General features: G+C 33.5%; 1 protein-coding gene across 1 annotated transcript in view; it reads right to left on the reverse strand.

Moving 5' to 3' along the window:
* CNTNAP4 (contactin associated protein family member 4) overlaps positions 1–25120 on the reverse strand; it is a gene marked incomplete at both ends in the record, with an annotated part of 207427 nt that overhangs the window by 142687 nt on the left and 39620 nt on the right. Inside the window, one exon of the mRNA XM_082301928.1 lies at positions 18379–18489. Within this exon, the coding sequence (XP_082158054.1) occupies positions 18379–18489 (111 nt within the window). The remainder of the gene's footprint in view (positions 1–18378; positions 18490–25120) is intronic.

Consider the following 25120-nt stretch of genomic DNA (forward strand, 5'->3'; position numbering starts at 1 on the left):
ACATATTTAAGACAGAAAAGCTCTATTTTATTTCCATTATTATCAGTGTAAATTACTACAGCTAGCATCAGGGAGACACTGGCCAGCTCCATCTGGTTATGGCCCTGCACAAAGAAAACATGATTTTTCAAGAAAACATGTGCAGTATCAGTCTTCTGGTCCTTTAAGTCTGTTTGTGATTATGTGCACAAGAATACGAATATTCCGCAATAGAATGAGAGATACTCTGTTAGTCAACAGAATTGTCTAGTCTGATTACAGTTTGACTTTGTGTAAGGTGCAAGTGTCACAGTACGCATGTACATGCGCAGTCGCACTGCTGTAGACTTGTGAGCAACTTGACCTGACAAGAACATAAAAGGATGAGGTAAAACTGGAACATGCAATATCCCCTACGTATACAGTATTTCCCTAATTTGGTGCTCTAGTCATGACTCCCAGCATTCTGTTCACTTACAAATACACGTCACATGACACTTACCACTTTATTAATTGGTATCTATAGATGACACACTATACCAGATCCTCAGCTGGGAAGTTAGTATAACTCTCCTGTATTTAGTTTCCAATAATATTTTTCACATTGACCTGAATGCTAAAATTTTGCTGGAGAAATTTATTATGAAGTTTTCACAAAGTTGAGATTCGACCAATCATTTACCTTCCATGGTTTAAGATTCCTATTCTTATAAAAAGAACTAAAGAAAAAAAAAAAACTGTACACTGCTCATCTTCAAGTCAATTTTTGGTTTTGAGTATTTGTGTAATATCTGTGTTTTTCAGAATTCATGGATTATGACATCATTATTTTCCCACATAATTTAGAAAGAAGCACTCACAAATACGAAGAGGATTGAACATTTTAAGTTTGAGGTCTCAACATTTTGCACAGCATTGACTCCTGACTCAGATTTGTTGGCATAAAGCCTGAGAGTATAATAATGATGACTAGAAAAATAACAGAGAGAAAATGGAATTGAGCCAGACTAATGGAATTTCATGATCAAGAAATATAATCACATCTGGTTTGACTGTCAGAAGAAAACATCTTTGTTGGTTAAATATTTAAATTGTAGGAGGTACACTATAAATAACAGAGCTTTATTATTGTTTCATACAGTATTGAAGGACAACACTTATTAATTGAGGTACCTAATAATGAAGAAAAACTGCAGTTCCATTCACTTAAGTTTTGTCCCTGGAGAAAGCTTCATTTTTCAGCATTCTGGATCTTTTTTTTCAGAGTATTATAATAATATTAGTCCTCATTTGTGATGTTCAAGAATAGCATTATAATGTTTATGAAACTAAATCAGCCGACCTCAACAGCCAAATGAGTAATTCAGGGATTTTTTATTTGCATCAGTTTTAAAACAACTGGTGTATAACTAATGCAGAACTAAGCTGTATTATTTATAAAATCATGTTTAACTTAAAAACTCTTCTCAGACTAAAAATGGTGTATTTCTGCATATTCAGATCCCATCTTTTCAGATCATCACAGCTTCTAACTTTTAATGACAGCCATTACAGACAGCAGAGCCACTGGAATCAGACCACTAATAATACTATATAACAATAATATATGTCATAATAAATAAATCATAGTAGTGATTGTGTAGAAAAGTTTCTATAGCTTTCAGAAAAGTAGTATTACTGTTAAAAACCTTGATACAGTGAACAGTACAACTTCCGCAGGCTACCATGATCCAACTTTATTTTTTTCTTCGTAAGTATTATATTACATAAAATATTGCAGAGAATTTAAGTAACAGTCAAAACACAACTTCATGCCATCCAGGACAACTTATTAATGGTTATACTGTCTTTTCTTGCCCTTAGGAATTCATTTTGTGAACTGAACATCCTTTAGCATCATCCTGATGAACTGTAAATTCATCTGATATCAGGAATTATTAATCAAATTATTGTATTTTTAGGTATAAAATCACTTATTTGCCAATTATTTTCAACTTCTTGCAACACACAGGTAAATCAAATGTTACTTAATAAAATAAAAACTCCTTTAGGACACAGTAAAAGGCAAAATATAGATATTAGTAGAATGCGACCAGACAATATTTGTCCCTCATTTAAATCTATATTTATGTAATTATGTATTCCAAACTGCAAGCTAATGTCTAACAGCGTTATTGTTGTGGTACTGTTCTTTAAGCAAAAATGTTCATATACCAGTTTAACTAAATCTATATACTGAAACATTATCCTGGATCATAGGATATCCAAGATTTGCTAGATTGATATTCAATAAAAAAATTTTATTATTCTCTCTGTTTTTTGGTTTTTGGTTTTTTTTTTTTTTTTAATGTGTAATGTGTTAAGGAACTGTAGACTGCTTTGAGTTGAAGTTTTAGCTCTCTACTTTTAAAAGATCTTTAGAAGTAGATTATGATGATAAACATCACAGATGTGTATATGTATACACATTATATATAGACATACGTTATACATAAATACATCATATATTATATGTGTGTGTGTGTGTGTATATATGTGTACTAGAAAAAGAGAAGCTGACTGTATCCATCAGATAATCATATATACACACACAGAGATCCCTTAATGTCCCTCAAATAGTAAAAGCATACTACTTATTTGACATAGCAATCTAAGGTGGCTAAAAATTGTACATTACTAACTGGATTGCAAATGGATTTAGGAATTCAAGAACTCACTTCTACTTACTCCTGGATAGTCCAAAGAGATTTAGTCAAGGATTGAAGCCAAATTGACTAAAATCTGCCCAAAGAACAAAAACTCACTCTCTGCCTCTTAAGAGATGTGGATTTAGAGCTTTAAACTCATAACTGAGATGTTATGTATATTATACTTCTGCCCACATGATAAGACTTAATTTTCTTGGTTTTGCAAGTTTTGGTTCTTATGAGAAATTTTATCTACTTACACAGGGGAATGAAGATGTATTACAGTAAAGATTTCTTCACATTGAAAACTAGTATTTAGAGAATATTGATCTTTGGTATTAAATAAGTAGATGGTAGTGGAACTTAATTAATAGTTAAAGCTGAATAGTTCATTAATTATTCGTTTGTATTTGAATCTTATTTTGTTGTTGTTATCATTTGTAGAAAGAAATAACTTTTTTTGTGTTAGCTGTCTCCTTTTTTACTGGGCTACAACAAAATCACAAGCTAAACAACAGGAAATAATTTCCAATTGCTTTTGCCAGAATGTTAGTCTTATAGTTGTGCAGTAATAATGATGTTGACTGAGTGTAGAAATTGTCAAATACTGCAGTTTGTTGAAAAGGTTATATTCTGTCTACCAAGTCTAAACCAGTCTCATATCTTAAGAAAAGACCAAAATAGAAGCCGAAATCTCACAAAAAGCCTATGACGCTTCAAAAATTATGCCAACAAATGAAAAGTAATGCAGATATAGCACATAAAATTTGGATAGGAAGGTCAACATGATCTTAATTCTGATAATTAAATTTAACTGGAGTTCTCAGTAAAAAGGCAATTTTGAACAGAAATAAACCTGCTCTCCTAGTCAAGACCAGAATGCTATAGTAATGTAGCAGATGTTAGATTAAAATAGGGTGTTAAAAAAGTCAAATTTTTCACAAAGGTATTTTTTTGGAAAGCAGTGTAATAAGCTTTTTCTTTTTTGTCATCAGAAAAATTTTATCCCACATCTCTCATCTTCCACCTACTACAGGCAGTCACAAAACAACACACAACACCAGGTTGCCCAAGTTCTTCTAGCTGTAAAATTTTTATGCGTTTTGCACTTTAAAGTGTCATAGAGGAGCTTTTCTTCTGAAAGTTAATCAGGATTTTTGGAGAGCTACTAACACGTAACTACTTAAAAAATAAGACAACCAAGAATGTTCTATTCCCCAACATTGTTACAGGGTAGATCCACAGTATCACAGACTTACCTGGGGGTGAAAGGGAGGAAATTAAATGGAATACTTTTTTAAAGTACACTAGCGCAGAATGAATTTGTGTAATTTTAAAATGGTTAAATCCAATATACAAACATATGATGCTCCCTAAAAAGACATTACACTCTTACCAGAAAGTAAATATCTACTCTTAGGTAACAAAGTATTGGTAGTTCAGAGGTCAAAGTACAGTCTCTAGGAAAAAACCCAAAACCAAAAAACCCCCACAAATATTATGTCGCTGGTTTTTTTTTTTTTTTCTTACTCAGTATCTGACAATCTACTATATGAGCTACCAGAGAAATAAGAGATCAGATAGCTAAAATTCCACTTTCAGCTCCTATTCCTTTAGTAATTAAGCATTAACAAATATGTTGTATTTTACTGAATAGGATACTATACAAAAGGGCTCAGAATGGGCCACAAATCAGTCACAAACCTGCCCTCAGCTGATCATATTATGGGAGCCTTTCACAGCTAGATGTCAGCTCTGAATGTTGATTGCCCAACCATAGCTTGCCAAGAGCTACATGTTCTTCCTCCCTTATTAAGTTACATGAAATTGAAAAGATATAGATCTGGATTTCAAATCCACTGATCTGTAAAAACCGTAGGAAGAATTACATTATAGGAAATCTTGGTAGTATGGTTTATTATTAAGGTTATCCATTATTTTCAGGTATTTCAAATTCTGTCAGACTTACAAGTTGACTGAAAACTTGAGTCTTTCAGGCTTATTTTCTCTTTATATTTTGTTTTGTTTTTTCTTATCTGAGAAATGCCTTTAGCAATTCTAAGATTCATATAAGGAGTTTGTTTGTTATTAGGTGATGAGTATGTGCCAAGAATATGCTTTTTTTTTAATCCCCTTTTCTTATCAACCACTACATTTGGCTCATAGATAAAGCAGAAACATAATCAAGATATTATTAGGTTATTAGTTAACTCTGAAAGGTCTGCCTGCATTACTCCACTGAAGTACTGGTGGTGCTGAGATTTATGAGCTAACACCAGGTACCAGAAATGAAATTAGGAAATTTATTTTGCAGTTCATTTCCCTCTGCTTTCTTTAGGTGATGAGAAGCCAGAACATTACATACAGGAAGACAAGAATTTGATCAAAAATGAGAAGTATAGATTGGTACAAAGAATGCTGTGACTTTAAGTGGACTTCACTTATAGCAGTTTAAAATAACTGCACCAGATTCATCATAAATACTGAATGTGTGAGTATAGGAAGAAATTATTAAATAGACTGAAAAAGGGAATGGTAATGAATGACGCTCAGAAAAAATAAACTGTGATATTGGAAAGAACACATTCTCTTACTGTTGGTATGGGGTTTGTTTTTGTTTGTTTCTTTTGTTTTTTTGGAGGGTTGTATTGTTTTGTTTTGGTTTTTTTCTGTTTGTTTTTTTTTTTCCCCCTATAAATATGGATGGTGTGAGATAAATAAAAAAAAAGGTCAAACATGTTGAACAAATGGAATATATTGTCAGTAGTCAACTTTTTTACATGGATGAGATTACTAAGATACTATTTGTTCTTTATTCAGTGAGAAGTCAAAGGCTTATTGGTACCAAAACACGAATCAGTTGCAGGTAACATTCAATTTCCATAGGGATTTTGAGGTGGAAGATGTATTCTGATAACTATTTTCATGTTATATGGGATATCCGGTATCTGTAAGATCAGGTCTTACCTGTGACAGTCAGCCAGGAGCACTGCCTTCATATGTGGTCTGAATGTCTGGTAGTTCAACTGTGAAATTGAGTCCAGGCAGTCTGGAACTGGGACGAAAGGCCAGAAGGACATTTGCAACTACATAAGCCAAAACTACCTCAGAAAGCACTAAGCCACAAAAATAATTGTGTCTTTATCTCTTCTGATCTTAGAAATTGTGTAAAGGTTAGGGAAATGAGTGTAAAAGGCTCATGAAAGGACTTGAGAGCTACTGCAGATGGAATACAGCCCAAAACTGTACTGGGAATACGGTTTCTCTCAAGCAAAATTTTGGCATTTAGAAAAACCTTCTTGTTTGTTATTATGTATGCCCTCCCAGGATGAGGCTCCAGCTGCTTCACATCCTGGCACTAGGTCAAACAGTACAGCAGTATTCATACTGACATTCCTGGTGTTATAGTTTTGTATGACAGAAATCCCAGTTCAGTCTCAATTTTACCAAATTTTTCCTGTTTTCTCTGCAACCCTCAGTCCCAGAAAATGATGAACACCTGAGGGAGAACAGCTTAATAGCGGCTCACAAAATTTTACTCTAGCTGAAAATACTGTCTTTGAGACTACAGTGAGAGACATGGATCAGTCACATAGATGAATCTGGAAACAAGTTTTTAAGAATTCTGGGAAACATGAACACGGAAAACTGTTCTGGATTTGTGAGAGAAAAAAATATCTTGCATGCTCTTAAGAAATGAGAACAAAGCTGTGGTGGGTTTTTTGCTTTCTCATTTGAGTGTGAAGAATCCTACACACATCTCTCCCTGTAACAGTCTGATTATGTTAATCTTTGTTTCCATGTAAACATATCAGAAAACTTTAAGGACCCAATTATGATCACATTATTAATTTTATGTGACAAATACTCATATACCAACAAAAATAAGAGATTCTTTGTTGCAGTTATAAACAGAAGGCGAGGTGGGGTTTTTTTCTTTGTTTTCTTTTGCTTTTTTAATCAGGAAATAAGCTGAAATTACTTTTTTTTTTTTGGTACGTATATATACTTATGTCTCTAGCACTTGCATTTTGAAAAAGATTAAATGATAAAAGCTTTTCCATATTTCTGCAGGCTAGAAAAATAATCAAGGTTTCTTAGTTATCCAAAACGCAAAACAATCCCTTGAGGAAACACAGTAAACAATGTAATGACTTGTGAAATCTATGATTTCAATGGATCGTTTCATTTTTGCCTGAACTGCTCTTTCATGACTACTCTTCTAAGCTTACCAATTTCAAGGTCGACTTTTTGCTAAATGTAGACAGCTGGCCTTCTGCATCAAATTAGAATCTAGTCCTGTGAGTATATACAGATATTACTTATTATACACTGACTTCCCTACAAAATGTATTTTAAAATTATTATTGCTATTAGAGGGTGTGAAAAAGGTAATAGAGAATGAAGCCTTGGTAAGTAAAAAAAAACCTATTTTTCAATATATGAGAAAGACCTTATACCTAAGTATGTCCACAGAGCTAGATGGTAAGTGCAAAAAGCAGAGGCACACAGAAAAAAAACCTATTGAACTATTCCTTTAAAATAAAAGAATCCTGATTCATCATTAAAAATAAATAGCAAAACTAAATTCTGTTCTGGCTTATTGTATTTTAGATTAGGTATGAGGCACACATAGTTAATGATCAAAGAGCTTTTACTCTTTTTCTACTGAATATTTGCTTCTTAGCAAAATGCAAATGTATACAGCTGTGGATGGGTTAAACTTTGCAAAACAGTCAGAATATTTACATTTTAGTATTCAGAATACCTCTAATAACTGTATCTTGAAAAACTGTAAAGCATTCACTTTTAAAGGAAATTGAAGATCTTTTCTAGTACCAGATACATTCAGGAGCAATTATTTCTAAAACGGAAGAGGTGTCTCTTTTGCAAACTAGTGTACACTTCAGAATGCAATACTCTATTTTACAATGCAATGAGTCACACATGTAATATTAAAAAAAAAGCCAGAAGGATATTCAGTTAACAAGGTGATTATTTGTGACAACACGTGGAAGATCTAAAGAGATAAAACAATACCATAAAAAAGGAATGAACAAAACAAAATTGCATGCGTTGTTCAGAATTCTTACAATGAATGAAGTTAAATATCTATTTAAACTCTCATGGTTTATTAATCAAAACATATTTGAAATATCTCTTGAAGCCTTTGCATATAAATATTGTAAAAATACATTGAAAGACATGAGAATGGTCCACTGAATATCTTACTAAAAACCTTTTGTGTAAAATGAGCTGGAATAAAAGGAGAGAAATCAAAATTATTTAAAAAAAATAGATGTATTTTTCCAGTTCTTTCTCATGCCAAACCAGCCCTGATCTTGTTTGATTTAAGGTACTTCTACAATATTTAGGCTCCTGAATTCAAGATTAATACATCTTTGGCTACAGTTAACATTTTGTGCTCTATTTTTTTTTGGTTTGTTTATTTTCGAGATTAATAAAACACATTAGTGATTTTATAAATGCCCTTAAACTGCAGACATCCTATTTTAGAATTAAAGACATACAATAACTGCGAACAAAAGGTTCTGCTTGCCAGATGTAAATCTACTATCCCTCTCCACAACAGCAAAAGTGAAGATCCCACTTCATCCCTTCATTCTATATTTAGAAACCAGGTGCACTTCAACATGAGACAGCTTAATCCCTTTTAAAATGTTAGAAGTCAAAATATCAAGGCTGTCTGAAAACTGATTTATCAGTGAGCTCCTGCCAGTGTGTTTTTGACAACTGACGCTTTGGAATCAATAGACACTTTTGATTTCCCATCAGAAAGACATTCATCTTTCTATAGCTCAAGGATCTAATATTAAAGGAAGACTTCAGCTGCTTTATGTCTAAAAATAATGAACACAACTTCTACTCATCAATCACAAAACAAGTAAACTATAATGCTGAAAAGATTTTTGATGGAATCTATTTATAGATTTTCTTAATATTATTATTCAATTATTACAATTATTCTAATATTCCCTTTTAAAAATTCAGAATTTTCAATTTTATTTCACAGCATTACTGAAATAAACAGCTATCATCTGAAATAATGCTAAAAGCACAAAGCGTTCTGTATTGTGTCTGTGTTAAAATTCCCACCTTTGTGTTTCTCTTCTTGCAGCTGGCAACGCTGGAGATCTCAGTTGTAGATATTTTTAAATCAATGCCTGATCAAAGACAGTAATTATGTACTTAAAACCCCATCTGCATTTCAAAACTGTATTAGCTATACATGTAGTATCCTGCTCATACAGGATATTCAGTAATATATCTATTTTGTTACATTTGAGAAAATTTAACAGAGATCATTTCAACTTATCAACAAAAAATAAATGATGATAAAATGGGGACAATATTTCTCCTATTGTGTTACCCACAATTCTTGGCCCCTATTGAGAAAAACATGTTTTTTCAGCCTTCAAAGTACTTTTTTAAAAAATTGAACCCTGCAGTAAAATACTAGCATAGGACAGATACAAATGATCTTAACTAAGTCTTTCTTATTTTCCTGGAGATTTAGTTTCTCATGGCTTTTTAAAAAAAATTATTTTTCACAAAATTCCTGGGTAGTGGACTCAAAATTCTGTTTTGGGTTTAAAATCTTCCGAAGTCTTGAAGATCCCTACTGAACTTTCAGGTTCATTGTATTTTCAGAAGTAATAATTAGTTTTGAACACAATGAATTACCTGTCCTGAGACACATTTTTTAATGTAGGCAATAATTTTGTAATTTGGATTTTACTTTGGATTTTTACTTTGGTTTTTCCTTTCAACCTACTTCCTCAAACAGGATTATTTGGGGTTACATTTCTCTTTGCTTATCTTTCTGTCTCAATACAGGGAAATTAGCCTTGTGGCAATGATTTTGTGAAATATATTCATAGCACTGTAGAATTACCATGAATTGCAAAATGTAATCTTTTTTTTTTTTTTTTTTCCTTTGCAGGTCATACCATTTATCAATGACCTCTTTATGTTGTCATGCAAATGGTACAGGGAATAATCTGTTAGTGAGACATCCTGCAATCCATGCATGCTTCAGGCAGACAGCAACCTTAGCGTGAATTGATACACAGGTATGTCTGATAGCAGCACCATTTTTACTCAAGCTAATTGTCTACTGAAGGATTAGAGAATACCTCGGACAGAAAGTTTGATAAATTCATAACAAACACTCAGTTTCTAACCTCAGAGTGTTTGCAGATTCAATTTTTGCAATGGCTATTGCTGCATACCTGCAATTCTAGCCTGTTAAGGCCCTGGAAAATAAAACTCCCAAACCACCTCTTACAAAAAGTCTGAACTGAGACGTAAATAGAGTACCCCTCATTTTCTTTCTTGACACAGTCACAATGAGTCTAATGCACAATCGCATTTCATTTCTCAAACACAGAATGAAAGCCACATTAATACGTAGAATAAATAACTGTATAAAATGAAGAACCTTCTACCCCCAAAACCTACACACACCTCCAAAAACAAAACAACAACCCCAAAAACAACTCGCCAAGAACAACACAAAATGTAATGTTCTTATTCTTAAGACAAACAAAACAGCTGTAGTGCTGGTAATCTAGATAAGCCCACATACTATATAAAGGAAGATGATCTTTTATACCCCAAGGTACTGAAGACTGACCAGCTTAACTTACTGATAACCTTTTCGCTTGATTAACATGGTTTATAAGCTATAATCTACAATTACCAATGTGACACTAGGAAGAGACCACAACAACAGAAAGAACATTAAAGAAATTATTTCAATTCTAGAATCTTCACGACACTGTAATTTGGGTCCCTAATATTTAAAACTGAAGAAACGTAGAACATCATACAAAGCACCTGGCATGCCATATTCATGGGAATTTTAAAACCCACAGATGAAGGCTTTTTGGAACATCCACAGGAGATGTTAATAAATGATTTATGAATTATTTATAGATTCATTAATTATTTAGCTGTAGAAATTACAAATAGAAATACCTTTGATCCTGCAAAAAAAATTATTTTTAAGATGTATTATAATCTATTGATTCTTCAATGGCATTAATGTATGAACTGAAGTTTGTGTTAATAAACTTACAAAAGAATTCTTAGTTTTAAAAAATAATGACAAAGGAAATGAAGAGGCAGACAAAAAAGTCTCCAAAAAAGGGTGCTTCCATAAAGGACTTAAAAATATTTATAAAAATTTCTACTGATTTCATCCAAATCAATTCTGCTCACTCTACCCCACAGTCAATCATCATGACACGAATTAAAATAAAAATCAAACTAAAAGTACATTATCATTCCTATTTGTACAGCAAAATCCTGCTGCTGTAGTTATTTGACGTTTTTCTACTGCTTTAGGCCATTGGGAGGAGTTATGGAAACAAGTCCCTTGAGAGTGAAGGAAATCTTAAAGTCAAGTACACAAAGTTGTCTTGCAAGTTCATATGGCCAAAGATTCACCATTGTAGTTTTGTGTGATATTTATACCAGCAGCAATGACTGGAAAATTCCAACATGGACAAGGATGTTAGTGCGCTGTTATATTCTTCTCTGTAGAGCTCAAACCTTTGTTACACCCTTGTTCAATTATCTGCATCAAAATAATTTGTTACAACCTCTCTGGTTATCTGTCAAAGTACTGCAGGAATAAAAATTTATTGAAGAATGATGGATAAATTTCATTGCTCAGTGAAAATCTGAAGAAAATAGAGGAACAAGTATATACTGGGTTTATTTTACACGAATTTTCATGACCTAGCACTAATTTCTCTAACTCTCTATATGCAACAGGTGGTAACTGAAAATTATTCTTCTAGAATATAAATTATTCCCTTTTTGGAAGTAATAAAAAGGGATATAAGACTGCTAGACAAAGACTGCTGTTTTTCATCTGGCCCCAAGAGCAGTGAAATTCATTCAAAACATCTCCTTTCACTTCAAAAGTCCAGAGTAGGAGCAGTTTTTGGCAGAAAGTTTAAAATTACAAATGAAAATGGTATTATGTACACAAAAATGCATTTTGCATACATAATGTGATTATCTAATAAAGCTGCGTATTTCACTTAATCTTTATTATTACATCTATCCTTTAAAATAAAATCCTATTGATGGATAGAAATCAAAAAACTGAGACAGAGACAAGTCAAAGCCACTTTTTGCCAGCAATTCTACTTTATATATTAGTCAACTAAATATGGTGATGCCTTCTAAAGACATGTTTCAAGAGTGCCTGATGTACTTTCAGCTCTTATCTCTTACCTGCAGAGGCTAAGTTCATGATTTTCTGTATCTCTGAGATACCTAAAGGTGTAGATTAGAATGTAATATATAAATTTAACATAATTTTATAAAGATTATGACAATATTTATATGAATTATCTGCCTATATGACACTGAGAGAAATAGTGGCTAGGATATTCATCAGAATAACATCATTTTGTAAAGCCTTGCGATTAATTTAGTCTAGGGATCCTGAGTTCTCCATTCAGCCAGTCTGGTATGGCACTAACATCACAGTATGAGCAGGATGATAAAAAGGAAAAAAAAAAAAAAAATCGTATCTTCTATGCCAGAAAGTTGGTCCTTAAGAAGCTAAGGAAAACTACTATAAATAAGATGTCAAGAGAAAGACCCTTTGTATAAGTAAAATCTCAGAACTTTTTGCAGGGGTGTGGCAGGAAGAATGTTCTATATTTTTATATCATTCTCCTTTAGAACTAAAAATTTCATAATTGTCTCAAAATTGGAATTTATGACATTCAAACTTATTTTGCACTACAGCTGAAATTAGTCATTATTACACGACACAGAAAATTTTGTACTTTTTTAATTTAGGAAATTTTCCAAAATCTGGGTTCGTCCAATCTAGCAATTGGTGAGTGCTTTTAAGTGCTTTTCATTTTTCAGCAAAAAAGAATTTAAGCTCCTTTACCCCTGCCTCAAACATACAAGAGAAAAATGAAGTAACACAGATGCATCATCACATATGATATATTTTTCCATCCATCAAAACATTAAAGAAGGCATGATCTTAAATATTTTGTTACTGAAAAGCAGTCCTGGGCGTCAAATTCTATTTTGACTCTCTAAATAATATCATGATGATTCACATTTTGGATAAAATTCAGCCTTTATCTAAGATTTCAAAAATATATTATTTAAAACTATCTAAACCCAGAATAACAAAATTGCTATATCCAGATTTCTATTTTTATTATACTAACTTTAAAAAAAAAGGTAGTAGACATGGGTTGTAGCAAATTTTATTTTTGAAGTAAATTTTTATTTGATCTTGCTCTCAAGCCTGTTCAAGGTTGCGTGTAAGGGTATTTGAGTACTGTAGTTCAACATGATTTTTTGCAAAAAGATTTTTCTTATTTTTTCTATCCCCATAGCTATATTTCAAGTAGAAAAACAGTCACAAACAATTTCGACAATAATGTACCCTTATTACCATTTTTTTTACTACTTCTGGGTATTTCATCATGGATTTTGCTATTCCAATGATGAAACACATGAAATAGAGGGTTGAAACCTTTTGTTATGCTTTGTTATGCTTGAATGAATTTTGATGACAAGGCTGGAATTAGGTTTCTTGAAATAACTGTACAAATATTCCTAACTCCTCATAAATGTTCATGAAAGCACAATGGGCTGTAAATATTTAAAATATTAGTGAATCTTTGATCCCATTTACTCACTCTGCTTAAGAGTAGTTTAGTTCCTTCTTTATTTCTCTCTTGCTCTTTCTTCCTTTCTTTCTCACTTTGTTTCTAACCTTTTGCAAATCAGAATCAAACCATATACACATATGAAGAGATGATATAGCAAAACAAAAAATAGCATTAATTCAAATTTAGACATTAATGCAATAATACTGCTTCAAATTCTACCTTTAATGAGGCTGGTGTACTCCTGAGAATTTCTTAAAATTTTGTGCATGCAACATATGCATGTGCAATGCCATATGCAACTTTCCTATGTGCCCATATAGTTTTTTAAGGTGTTTAATACACATATTAAAAACATTTTCTACAAAAAAAGTGAAGCTCTACAATGGCATTAAAAAACATTCATCATTAATATGCTGAGAGATCCATGGTAATGTTCTCACTGAAAGCCGTAATTACTGCATTAACTACAGAAAAAACCCAAACAAACAAAACCAAATTGATTTCTTCCTCAGAAACTGAATGGTCCTGGACTTTCACTGGACAGCAGTACATAATTTCGGTTTTTTTGCAGAAATCACTGTGGAAGTGCTTATTGGTTTTTGTTTGAAAGCAAAAGATTTAGATTGTTATTTCTGCCATTTTCCTAACACATAGACATACATTAAACACAGGTAAGTCATAAAAATATGTCATCACGTTAGTTCAACTTAGATTTGCTGTTAATTTATAAAAACATTATTATTACTGTCAGATTTGATCTTCTTTGCTCTAGTTTCCTTTTCCTATTCCTTTTATTAGAGCAAAATATCAGCTTTAATGAACTTTATTTGCATACTACTGAAATGGAGCTAGTAAGCTCTTCCTAATTATCCTTTCGTGACATACAATCCTAGCTGCAATTAAGTTTTCTAATTTGTCTGCCATTTTAATTGTTAGCATTACATTATGAAGGTTGAACTGCTTCTTATAAAAATGATGAAAATAGACCTTATTGTCTAAGAAATGGTATTTTCTTTAACTGCTGGCTTGATGTTTTTTTAACTACTGATTGCTCGAATTTATTTATCCATTTTGACCTACTTAGTGTGAGTTCTCAAAAAGTGATTAAAGTATACTGTTTTATAAAAAAAAAAAAATGAAGTTTACAGTACCATATTGAATAACTATCCTTTAAATACTCTTTGTAACAAAAAGAATGTGATAAAGTGTATGACATTCAGTGTAATGGTAAAGATTAATGAAAAAAACAAAGAAGTTCCCTATAAACACCAGAGGAAAAATAAAACAAATAGACATGGTAGCTGTTAACGCATTCAAAATTTCAGGCTGCTCTTGAAAAACTGGCAGGGTAAGCTGACAGCATAATTAAAATACATGGGTTTCTTCCCACTTCAGGGAAAGAGAAAGCTATAAGCCAGGTTTTTTTGGCTATTTAACAACTTTTATATTCAATTTTCTTCTGTCATATTTTTGATTAATTAATTGTGAGTGAATATGGGTCAAGATAATCACAGCCAAATTCTTATTCAGCTTATTTAGCTATCCAAATATTAAGGCTATTCCAATGGTATGTTCACTCTTTAAGAACAACTGTCTTCTGAATTTTTTTCTTGCAAGGTTTCAAAAGTTCATTAATTCAAAAGAATGCCTGCGTTCTTGGGTATAAAGGCTTATAGTATGATGACTCACAGTGCAATTAACGTATCTTTTCCAATGGGACTGAATGGTGAATTAGAGTGTGTGTACAACCAGCTTGACAGCCCACTGCAGACAAAACCAGAAGATGCTGAACTCAACAATGACACAGCCTTCTCTCCATGTGGTAAAGAGCTCTTTCGCAGATCATGGTTGGGAGATAATACATCAAGAATTTGCAGACTGAGCAAACCCTCCATAGTTCCAGACTACAGCTGACTACTCATCATGTAAACTATTGGCAACAAGTGGACAGAAACACATCCTTGATGGACCGAGTTAGGTATTGGTATTTAAATTCCTATCACTATCCCAGGCAGATATGCTCTGAATGCTGGCTGCTTTTTCCCTTCTTTTAGGATGCCTCATTTCACCCTCTAAGGATAAAGTGCACTTTACCTTTGCTCTTTTTCCCTTTTGTTTCACTTACTCTTATGCGGATAGATACGTAAAAATGGAGGACCTTCCCTGAACATTTTTTGTGTCACCTATTCCCACTGGCATAGGAAAACAGCCTAGAATTTCAACTGGACTTTCAGGATACAGAATTTTTATAACACCTCAGTGGTAAAGTATGAAGCTATATTAAGAGTAAGAACTTCTTTCTTCTGTTTGCTTAGGCGCAAGCTTAATTTATATTTTTTGTTTGTTTGTTTGTTTTCTTTTTTTAGTTGCTAGAGAGCAAGCTAAGGAGAACTGCCAGTTTAGCTCAATTCCCACATTAATCTCAGTCACAGCTTTGTAGAATACAGTTCCTATTTGATAAGTATGATCTCTACTCTTTCCTCTAAATACTTTATAACTCACCCTGTTAAAGTGTTTATTTCACTAGGTACATTGATTACCATATCTCTGCATAATTGCTTTGCCATGATTATTCACTATTTCACCAATCTTCATGCCATTACGCATTTCATGACAAATGATTTGTGCTTACTTCTATATAATCAACATAAGTATTGAATAAAGTTGGCCTTAGAGTTTCCTTTGAATTTCTGTCAAAGTACCTTTATATAGTAATGATAAATGCATTTTGAGGTTCACCAGCTAGATTTTAATATATTTAATTTGAACTGCATTGATATGGTGCTATTATTTTAAATTAAAAATTCATACAACATTAGGCCAAAGGTCAAACTCTACTTATATTAAATTCCTGCATTTTATGTCTGCTAACCTCAAATAATTAAATCAGGGGTTTAAAAAATTTACTTCTCCATTAAAAACATTTAACTGCTATTAGTGTTTGGGGTTTTTTACTTAGTTCTTGTTACTTAATTCTTCTATCTACTTTTCCATTATTTCCAGCAAAGCTGATGTCACAGTAACTAATTTAGCAGTTAGCAAGAATATTCGCTAGCTTTGCTTGAGTATTGAATATCTGAAAACTTCAGGAAATCAATGAACTAGTAATAATTAAAAGTCTGAAGAACATTTAATGAGTTATTCCTGGATGTTACCACTTTCCCTAACTGTTAATGGACTGGAAAATTTTTTTTTTTAATAATGGAGTTCAACCACATTACCTTTTTACTTTACAGAAAGAGAGTTGAAACATATTCTCAGTTAGCTGTTTTACTAATCATTCTCTGCTGTTATCATTTTTACTATGTCTTCATGTAAAGTATATATTTTCCTTTTATTTTTTAGCCTAAAGTTTTCTCTCCTCAATTCTTTTAACTTTTCCTACTGATTTTCAATATAAATTTAGTAAACACAAATCAACATGATTAAAGAACTATTTCAGTGCAACTTCCCACATTTCTGACAAATTTCCTGCTATTTTTTAACTTTCCATTACCAACTGAAACCGTGTAGGTGTATATTACATATTTAATTTCTTTATTGATGAATGACATTTTGACTCCTGTGTAATCTGTGTAAAAACACTCAACTTTTTCCTGTCTAAAATGCATTTTATTTCCCCTAACACTGGCATTTTAAGAACCAAGCACATTATTGAATTAGAACCACAATCTGCCTGTCTGAAATGAATCTTAGAAGGTCACAATCACTCCCAACCAGTAACTTTGGCCAAAAAAAGAGTTTTTATTCAAAGTAGAGAATTATCTATATTAAAGGTAAACCTGCATTCAGTTATCACACAATTTCTTTTAAAACTGTGATGATGTCTTCATTGCTTCCATAAAATTAGACACACAAGTCATATTTTCCTAGTAGCAGATTTTTTTTACGGTCTGTATGGTTTAGCAATCATCTCTTGAGTGGCTCAATGTTTTTGTTTATAACCATGTATGTACAATGACTAGCTTTTTTCCATCCAAATAAAACTTTCATGTATATATACCTACAAATGGGTTTTGCATGGGAAATCCACAGAAAAGAGTTAAATACAAATTCAGTGTAGAAAAATCTATTCGTGGTTACATAGCAAGTACTGAGTCTCTACTCTCACTGAAAAATAAGGAATAAAATATAAGTTAAAACTAATTTTATTAAGATTAATTTCCTGAAGACTGAAGAAATTTTCATGTCACCTCATCTACATCATTCCATAAAATTATGTCTGAATTAACCAAAAGGTATCCAGCCAAACAATCTGGTCATATTATTAAACAATGACAAAAGAATAAGACATTCAAACCTGTGCTCTGTTGAGTACTGTGAACCTGAGGTACACAGAATGAGAAGGTAGACAGTCACGATCTTCTAATTAGGCTACCTGCTGTTTTGTGTCTACTTGAGTTCAAATGACACCAGATGTAAGGTTAGAAGCATTTCTAATGTGTGCATACAGTACAGGGCAATGTGAAGGAAATTATAAATCTAAAAAATGCATTTTAGCATGGCACAAACAACTTCACAGCACATGAAGAGAGCCAAATAGAAAAAGTTGTCAAGCCTACATTTTTAGGGAAGACCAGTATAAAGATGCTAACTTTTGATACGTGTTATTTATAACATGTATTTATAAATACATGTGTTATTTAAAATTCTAAGACCATATATTACTCAAACTAAAGGAAATCCTTCCAGGATATATATTTTCCATTGATATCACAATTTCATTCAAAACAGAAGCTCATGCTTAACAAATTTGCACACCAGGTTAATAAAATAGATTAGGACATTCCCTTTTCAATAAGCCCACAGAGCAGCCCCAGCCACTGAGTGCTCATGTTGTCCAACAACTTACTGTAGGGTGGGAAGTTGAGATTCATAACCTCTTTGAGCTGAGACTACACTGCCGTTCATGGCTGGTATACAAACACCAGACAAAAATTATTTGGAACGGTAACACATGCTCTTGGATATCTAAACTGTTTTCATTTCAACCCAGAATTAACAACTGACCAAAAAAATTCACTCACCCTCTCTTCGATTAAGCCTTGCAAATCCAGGGCTGTGACTGTTAGACAGCTCTGATGAACTACTGAATGATGACTGAGGCAAAGAAGACACCAGCTGATCATCACAATTATCTGCCAATGAAAAATATCACATTTAGGTTAATCCAACAGACACCACTTACTGGAACTGTAACAGAATCAACCCTCTGAGAGCAGCACATCTCTAAATATTTCTTCTTGCTGTATTATGTGTAAAAGTATCAGTACTGAAGCAGATGTTTTGGGTTTTTTAACCCAATATTTCATAAGACTACCACACAATAATTTATTATGCTCTTTAACTGGCTCTTCTTACCCACTTCTAACTTAACTTCTGAGATCATACCAAGAAATTCTTCAGTGCTCACTCGCTATGATTTAGATGAAAAGCAAGTGACATATTCTAGTCTCTGTTGCAGCATCAAGCTACAACCTCAGCTCATGCTTCTTATTTACTTTTGACCTGATGCCAGCACAGGTCTTTGCAATCACTTTTAATGTGCAATCACATTAAATACAGCTGTTTCTTAAAAAAAAAAAAAAAAAAAAAAAAAAAAAAAAAAGCCAAGGAAACTGAACCAAATCTCATCCCTTTTAAGAACAGTAAGCATGACAAAACAGAAAGTCTTTATTTTGTCAATGGTATATGTGTTTGATAAAGACACAGCAAAAAAAACATTATCTCACAATTATTATTATGCAAATCCTAACATCATACAGAATAAAACCTGAGTGTTTCAGAAAAAGCAGACTTAACTGCAGTTCACAATCAATCATGCAGAAACAAGCAAATGCTAATCAATTCTCTAGCTTTAAATGCCTCTTCAGCTGAATTACTATATAGGATATATGTTCATTCTCTATTTGAATTTGAAATGTATCAATTGAGAATCAATATCTGATCTAGTTTAGCTAAAAGAAGATTAACTTTAAAAAACTCAAAAGAAGTGCAGCAAGTGCTTCCCTAACTGCACTGGACCTGGCACCTGTTCTTTAGAAAAAGAGGAAATTATCTTAACTTTTAGTCTTTATTAAGTGTTTCTTTTCAGGACAATCACATTATCTGGATGCAGCTGATAACTGACAACTCATAGGTGAATTCTTCTTGTTCTTCCAACCTTTCTAATTGTCTACCAGGTTTCACTGTCAAAAATCGTAAATATTAATTAATACAAAACCTTTTCTTGCCAGTAATAATTAAGCGTTTCTGCTAAGTAACTACAGATATTTCTAATTAGCAGCAAGACTTTTATACGAATGTCCCAAGGAGATTTTTTGATCACATTCCAAAATTTTTTTTCTGACGTTGTTTAATTTGGTTGAGGGAAGTTTTTTCTAAATGAAAGGGTTAGTACTGGCCTTGACTGTTAGAAGAGTTAGAAGTACTCTCCTAAATCCCATAAATAATATCCATTCACAACAAAAGATAGGTTTTATTAGTTGCTCTTGATAAAGTCACATATGCCATATTCTACCAAATTTAGAGTACTTCACTAATGAAAAAAAAAAAAAATTCTTAGTTTCGTAACTTCATTTCCTGTTCTAGGTTTATACAATAAAAAAGGGTAAAATTTTATAACTACTCTTTATTGTCGAACTGCAAACTCATTTTTTCACTTCATTATCCACAGATTAGATTTGCAATGGTGAAATAAGCTGTTCTACTTGGGACAAACTGTCCAACTGGTAAGCACAAAAGAAGAAAAAAATGGCAATCTTATGAGTAAATGCATTGCACTGCCAAGTCTCAGAAAAGTATCTCATTAGTGAACGGCTTCTTTACAGCACAGAAAGATTTAGGAAAAGGAAAATTGTTAGTCATAAATTGCATGAGCAAGAGAAGAATATGATGATGCTGTGTTTCAGAGAGCCACTTATGCTGCTGATGCAAGGGAACACTTCAAGTGTCACTGATCCTTTTTTGTCTGCCAAAGCCTACACTGTAAATCTAGATACCAAGATGAATATTAAGGGAGGAAAATAAAAAGGCACTTTTACTCAAATCTATGTACATGATACAAAATCACAGAACCACAGAATCACAGAACAGTTTGAGTTGGAAAGGACCTTTAAAGGTCATCTAGTCCAACCCCCCTGCCACAAGCTGGGGTTATAGAGCCCCATCCAACCTGACCTTTAATGTTTCCAGGTCCGGGTCATCTACAGCCTCTCTGGGCAAACGGCTCCAATGTTTTAACACCCCCATCATAACAAAATCCTACTTGTATTTCATCTAAATTTACCCTCTCTTGGTTCAAAACCATTAGCCCTTGTTCTATTGCTACACACTTTCTTATTAAGTACTGAAAAGGCCACAGTAAGGTCTTGTAGTGTTTCTGTTCAAATTATCACTTACTTATTTACTTTCTGTGAGATAAGAATTAGGAGAAAGCAAAGCAGGCACAAAACTTAAAAGAATATAAAGACGTTTATTAACAGACCTAAAAGGAAGGAAAAAAAAATCATACCACACCTGCAGAACACTTCTCCTCCCCTAACCTTTCCCCCTTCTCCCACTGTAAAAAGACAACCCTTGAGAAGCTCAGTCTGTTTACGACTTCCATAATAACCTTGTTCAGTTCATTTAGGGAGAGGAGTCTCTCTTGCTCATGCTGTGGAGACATCTCCACAAGAAGTTCTCTCATGGCTTCAATATCACAACGAGACAGCTGCCCAGGTTGGTTCTCTGCTCGCATATGAGAGTCCCTTCCCCCGACTTACAGCTTGTCCCACAACTGCTTTCAAGGGTCCAATCTTGAGCTACTGGGGTACCATTTTAAGGTTGAGCTGTTCAAAAACAAAAGTTCTCTTCACCTGTCTCTGGGAGCATCTTCATTTCTAAGAATAGAGGCCCTCCTCCTTCCCTGGGAGAAAAAGCATCTTCATCTGTAAGACTATCTCTGGGAGTATTTCTAGGAACAGAGGTCTTCTCCTTCCGATTGGAGCAAGAGTCCTCATCGCTTCCATCTCTCCCTGTTCAAATTTCTCCTCAAATTACAGCTGCTTCAGCATTTGCTTATTCCAGCACAGGTGCTTTAGCTCACAAGTACAAGTTGAACGCTCCACCCACCATGCTTTCATGAAATTACAATGGGTATTCTGATATATCACAGTCTATCACCACCATAGCTTTACAACAGAATTTCAGCTTTAAGCATCTCCTCTTTCTCCTCCCTCAGGATTTCAGCTCTTCTTTCTTAATGTCTGCAGACTTCATCTGTTCTGGAAGAAACTTACAGCACTAAAAGGGTTAATCTCACCCAGGCCTTGCAGCTGGAATTTCACTTATTGCTGTTGGTCACATGATCTTTGCCAGGCAGCAGGGAAGCTTCAGCTGAATCTTTGGCTGCACTGGGGAGGGGGAAGCCAGGCCACACTGTCTGCACATAGCAGGGCTGGGGGGCAGCTGCGGGTGGAACAGGGCCGCACAACTCCAGGATGGCTGTGTCCCAGCCTGGACCCAGCAGGGCCCAGCCCAGGCCCGCTGGACCCTGTACAGGCCCAGCCCAGTTACCTGTCCCCCAGCCGGAAGCAAGAGAAACCTTTCCTGGGGTTTGTCCATTCTTAAATGTGGACCACAGAGGCAGTCAAAATTTTAAGTGGCTTAAAAAATTGTCCATTGTCAATATTCAAACTAGCCAGCTGATAGATTGGTAGGTCACAGAGGAAGCTGTAAGCACCTCTTTGCAAGAAAATCACTTCCGGGACTATGCTTGCTAACCCATGACAGGTCTCCATGGAGGCTTCTCTTCTTTGGGCTGAATAATTCCAACTCTCTCAGCCTTTCCTTATAGGAGAGGTCCTGCTCCATCCCTCTGAATGTTTTTTCAGCCCTCCTCTGGACCTGCTCCACAGGTCCATGTCTCTCCTGCACTGAAAATTACAGAGCTAGTTGCAGCAGAATGTTTCATCTCTTTCAAATGCCTCATATTTTAAATGTTGATCTTCTGGTGAAAGGTGGCATGCGTTACGTAATGATTCCGCAGGAATGAGACCATGCCACTAATACATAGAAGCACTAGTAGATAAACAGCAGGCACATTACTTTAACAACACCCCTGGGTGTAAGTCTTCACAAATTTCAATTCAAAACCAAAAAAAAGGCATATTTCCACTGGATGGATGATACATTTGCCTTTGTAATGCTTGCTTCTGCCAACTACATTTTTCACCTTTTTTCCTTTTAATATACATGTTGGAAAGGAATCAATGGTACTGAATTATTCTACCCAGATGGTCTAATACATGTGTACTTGTGAAACACACATATTGCTTTGAGATATTCCCAGAAGAATTCTATGAGCACTGAGCATTTATCATATAATTTATGTCAAACTCTTTTTATAATAGAAAGGCACATAAAATTTTGAATATTACTGAAAGGTGTTATCCAAAATCCAAAAGTCCATGATATGGCTTTTTGCCTTTGTACAATGTAAGAAATGAGCAATGCATCACAAATAGATATACCCTGAATAATTATACATTTCTTTTACAACAACTGCTATGCTTTATTTCAGGAAAATGACTTCATATGAACTTCTGCTTTACTGCTTAGCACATATAGCTTAAAACATATTCTTGTGGCAACTTCCAGTGTGCAATTTAAATCAGAATTTAGTATGAATTCCAGATTGAAATCAAAACACTTTGTAGAAATTGTCAAGAACCAGATGGTCAGTATCAACTTGCTTCTCAAAGTAAATAAAAACAAATGAAAGAATAGTCTCTACAGAGTGACAATTCTGTATGCTTTCACTTATATTGGAAGACATTCTACAGAATGGAAACACAGTTTGAATTCAGTGCTTTCTCACATGCTACTAGTGACTCTTCATTTCTCTTGGACAGCCTTCCACTGTGCAATGAAACACATCTCGCTGCTGAAGGCAATGTAGGGCTTTCTAGTATATTTCACACAGCTTCTCTAGGCTAAAGGAATACTTAAGTAGTCTATTCTAACATGAGATTTCAAAGCAAGGAGTTTTAGCTAAAAGTTGTCCATGATATGGCATTTATTACATTTTTTGTGATAAATATTTATTTTTTAAACAATACCTAAGGATACCAAAAACATAAAGAAACCCTAGGTTTCTGTAATATGCACAAAAATCTGGTAACAAATAAGGTTTCGTGAAGGAAAAAAAAATATATAAACAAAATACATCTTACCTGTTATTCAAGAAAAATTATTCAAGTTACATAAGGTATGCTTTTCCATATATTGTAATTCCAGTGCAAGTTTAATCAAATTTATAAAGCAACCGAGGCATTTTATAGGAATAAAATTCTTAAGTGATGCAAGAATAAAGTATGCCTATAATTTCTCTTCCAGCTCCAAATACTATCTCATTATGCATACTCAGAGTAAACCAAGAGATTTTTAATACACAGGTACTATGAATTACATAGATCATCCCATATGAACTACAACAAAGGAGTTCAAACAGGATATCTTCCTGTAATAATAACAATTACTATAACAATATTAACAGTTATCATGACTATGTTTATAACATTACGGTTGATCAAATAAATTTTGTTCCTTCCACCAAGGCAAATGCTCGCTGAAATAAAAATAGTAATAAAAATAGAAGAATACTGGGACAACCTGAGATTTATTTATTCAGAACGCATAATTGTATATTTTAATTCCCACCTAGTGAAAAAAACCTTATTTAATTTACAGGCACAAACCTTCTCTTTTCTGCGAAAACATCAAGAATATACAGCACTGATTTTATTTTGAATGAAACAGTTTCTTTATGTAAATTATCAGCCTGGTCCCTAATAAAGACTAACAGATTTTAATGTTTTTCAGTTGGAGTCCAAATTTACTCTAAATAAGCAAATGTTGACATATAGTGCTTAGTTACTGTAAGTTGATGTGCAATAATGATATTCTGTTCATAATTATCTAGAAAGTACATGCATTACATTGACACATTGACTTTACTCATGACATACCTTAACTCAAACTAAAACATCCCAAACCAGGAGCTTACACAAATTAACATATTACAATTCCACTTATTTAGTTTTTAAATGAAATTATTTTCAGCTATTATATTGTTGCATACACCTCTTTTTTCTTAAAACTCAATTTACTCAAAACTCCCTCTAACAAGAACTACAATTCCTTAATAAACTATTAAACTTCTCATAAGGCAGGACAGAAATAGAATAGAAGGAAGAAAAAGATTATGATGTTTGACTTCCCAAAAAACCTGTCAAGTTCTTTGGTTTTATCAAGGACTCAAAGAAAATATTGAGTACCTAAAGAGCAAAGCAACACTTTAACATTAAACAAACAAAAAAAAATTGTTCCAGTAAGCCATATGAAAAAAACCCAACAGTAACAAAATCAAATCAAAGAAAGTTCTGCAATCTTTCCCAAGTAGGGAAAACTAAATATTTAATCATCAGACAAGTAGAATAGCTAAAAACAACTAGAAATTCAGTCACACACGAACAGAAGAGAAGAGGCAATATCTCTGGAAGTCTCCCAGAAGTGTAATAATGTTCATCTTTCCCAGGCAGGTAAGCCCTAGGAAGGATCAACTTTACTATCAAATTTTAATAAGTGAATAACTATGATGAAAAACTTTGTGAAAAGGAATGAGACTGATAAAAATAAAGGACATATCATACTGTATCAACAAGACTGGTGCTTGCTGATACCTAAAAAGAGGTGCTGTAAAACCTACCTTCCAACAGGAATTTA

Source organism: Coloeus monedula (genome assembly GCF_965178545.1).
Source record: "Coloeus monedula genome assembly, chromosome: Z".
Taxonomy (NCBI): Eukaryota; Metazoa; Chordata; class Aves; order Passeriformes; family Corvidae; genus Coloeus; species Coloeus monedula.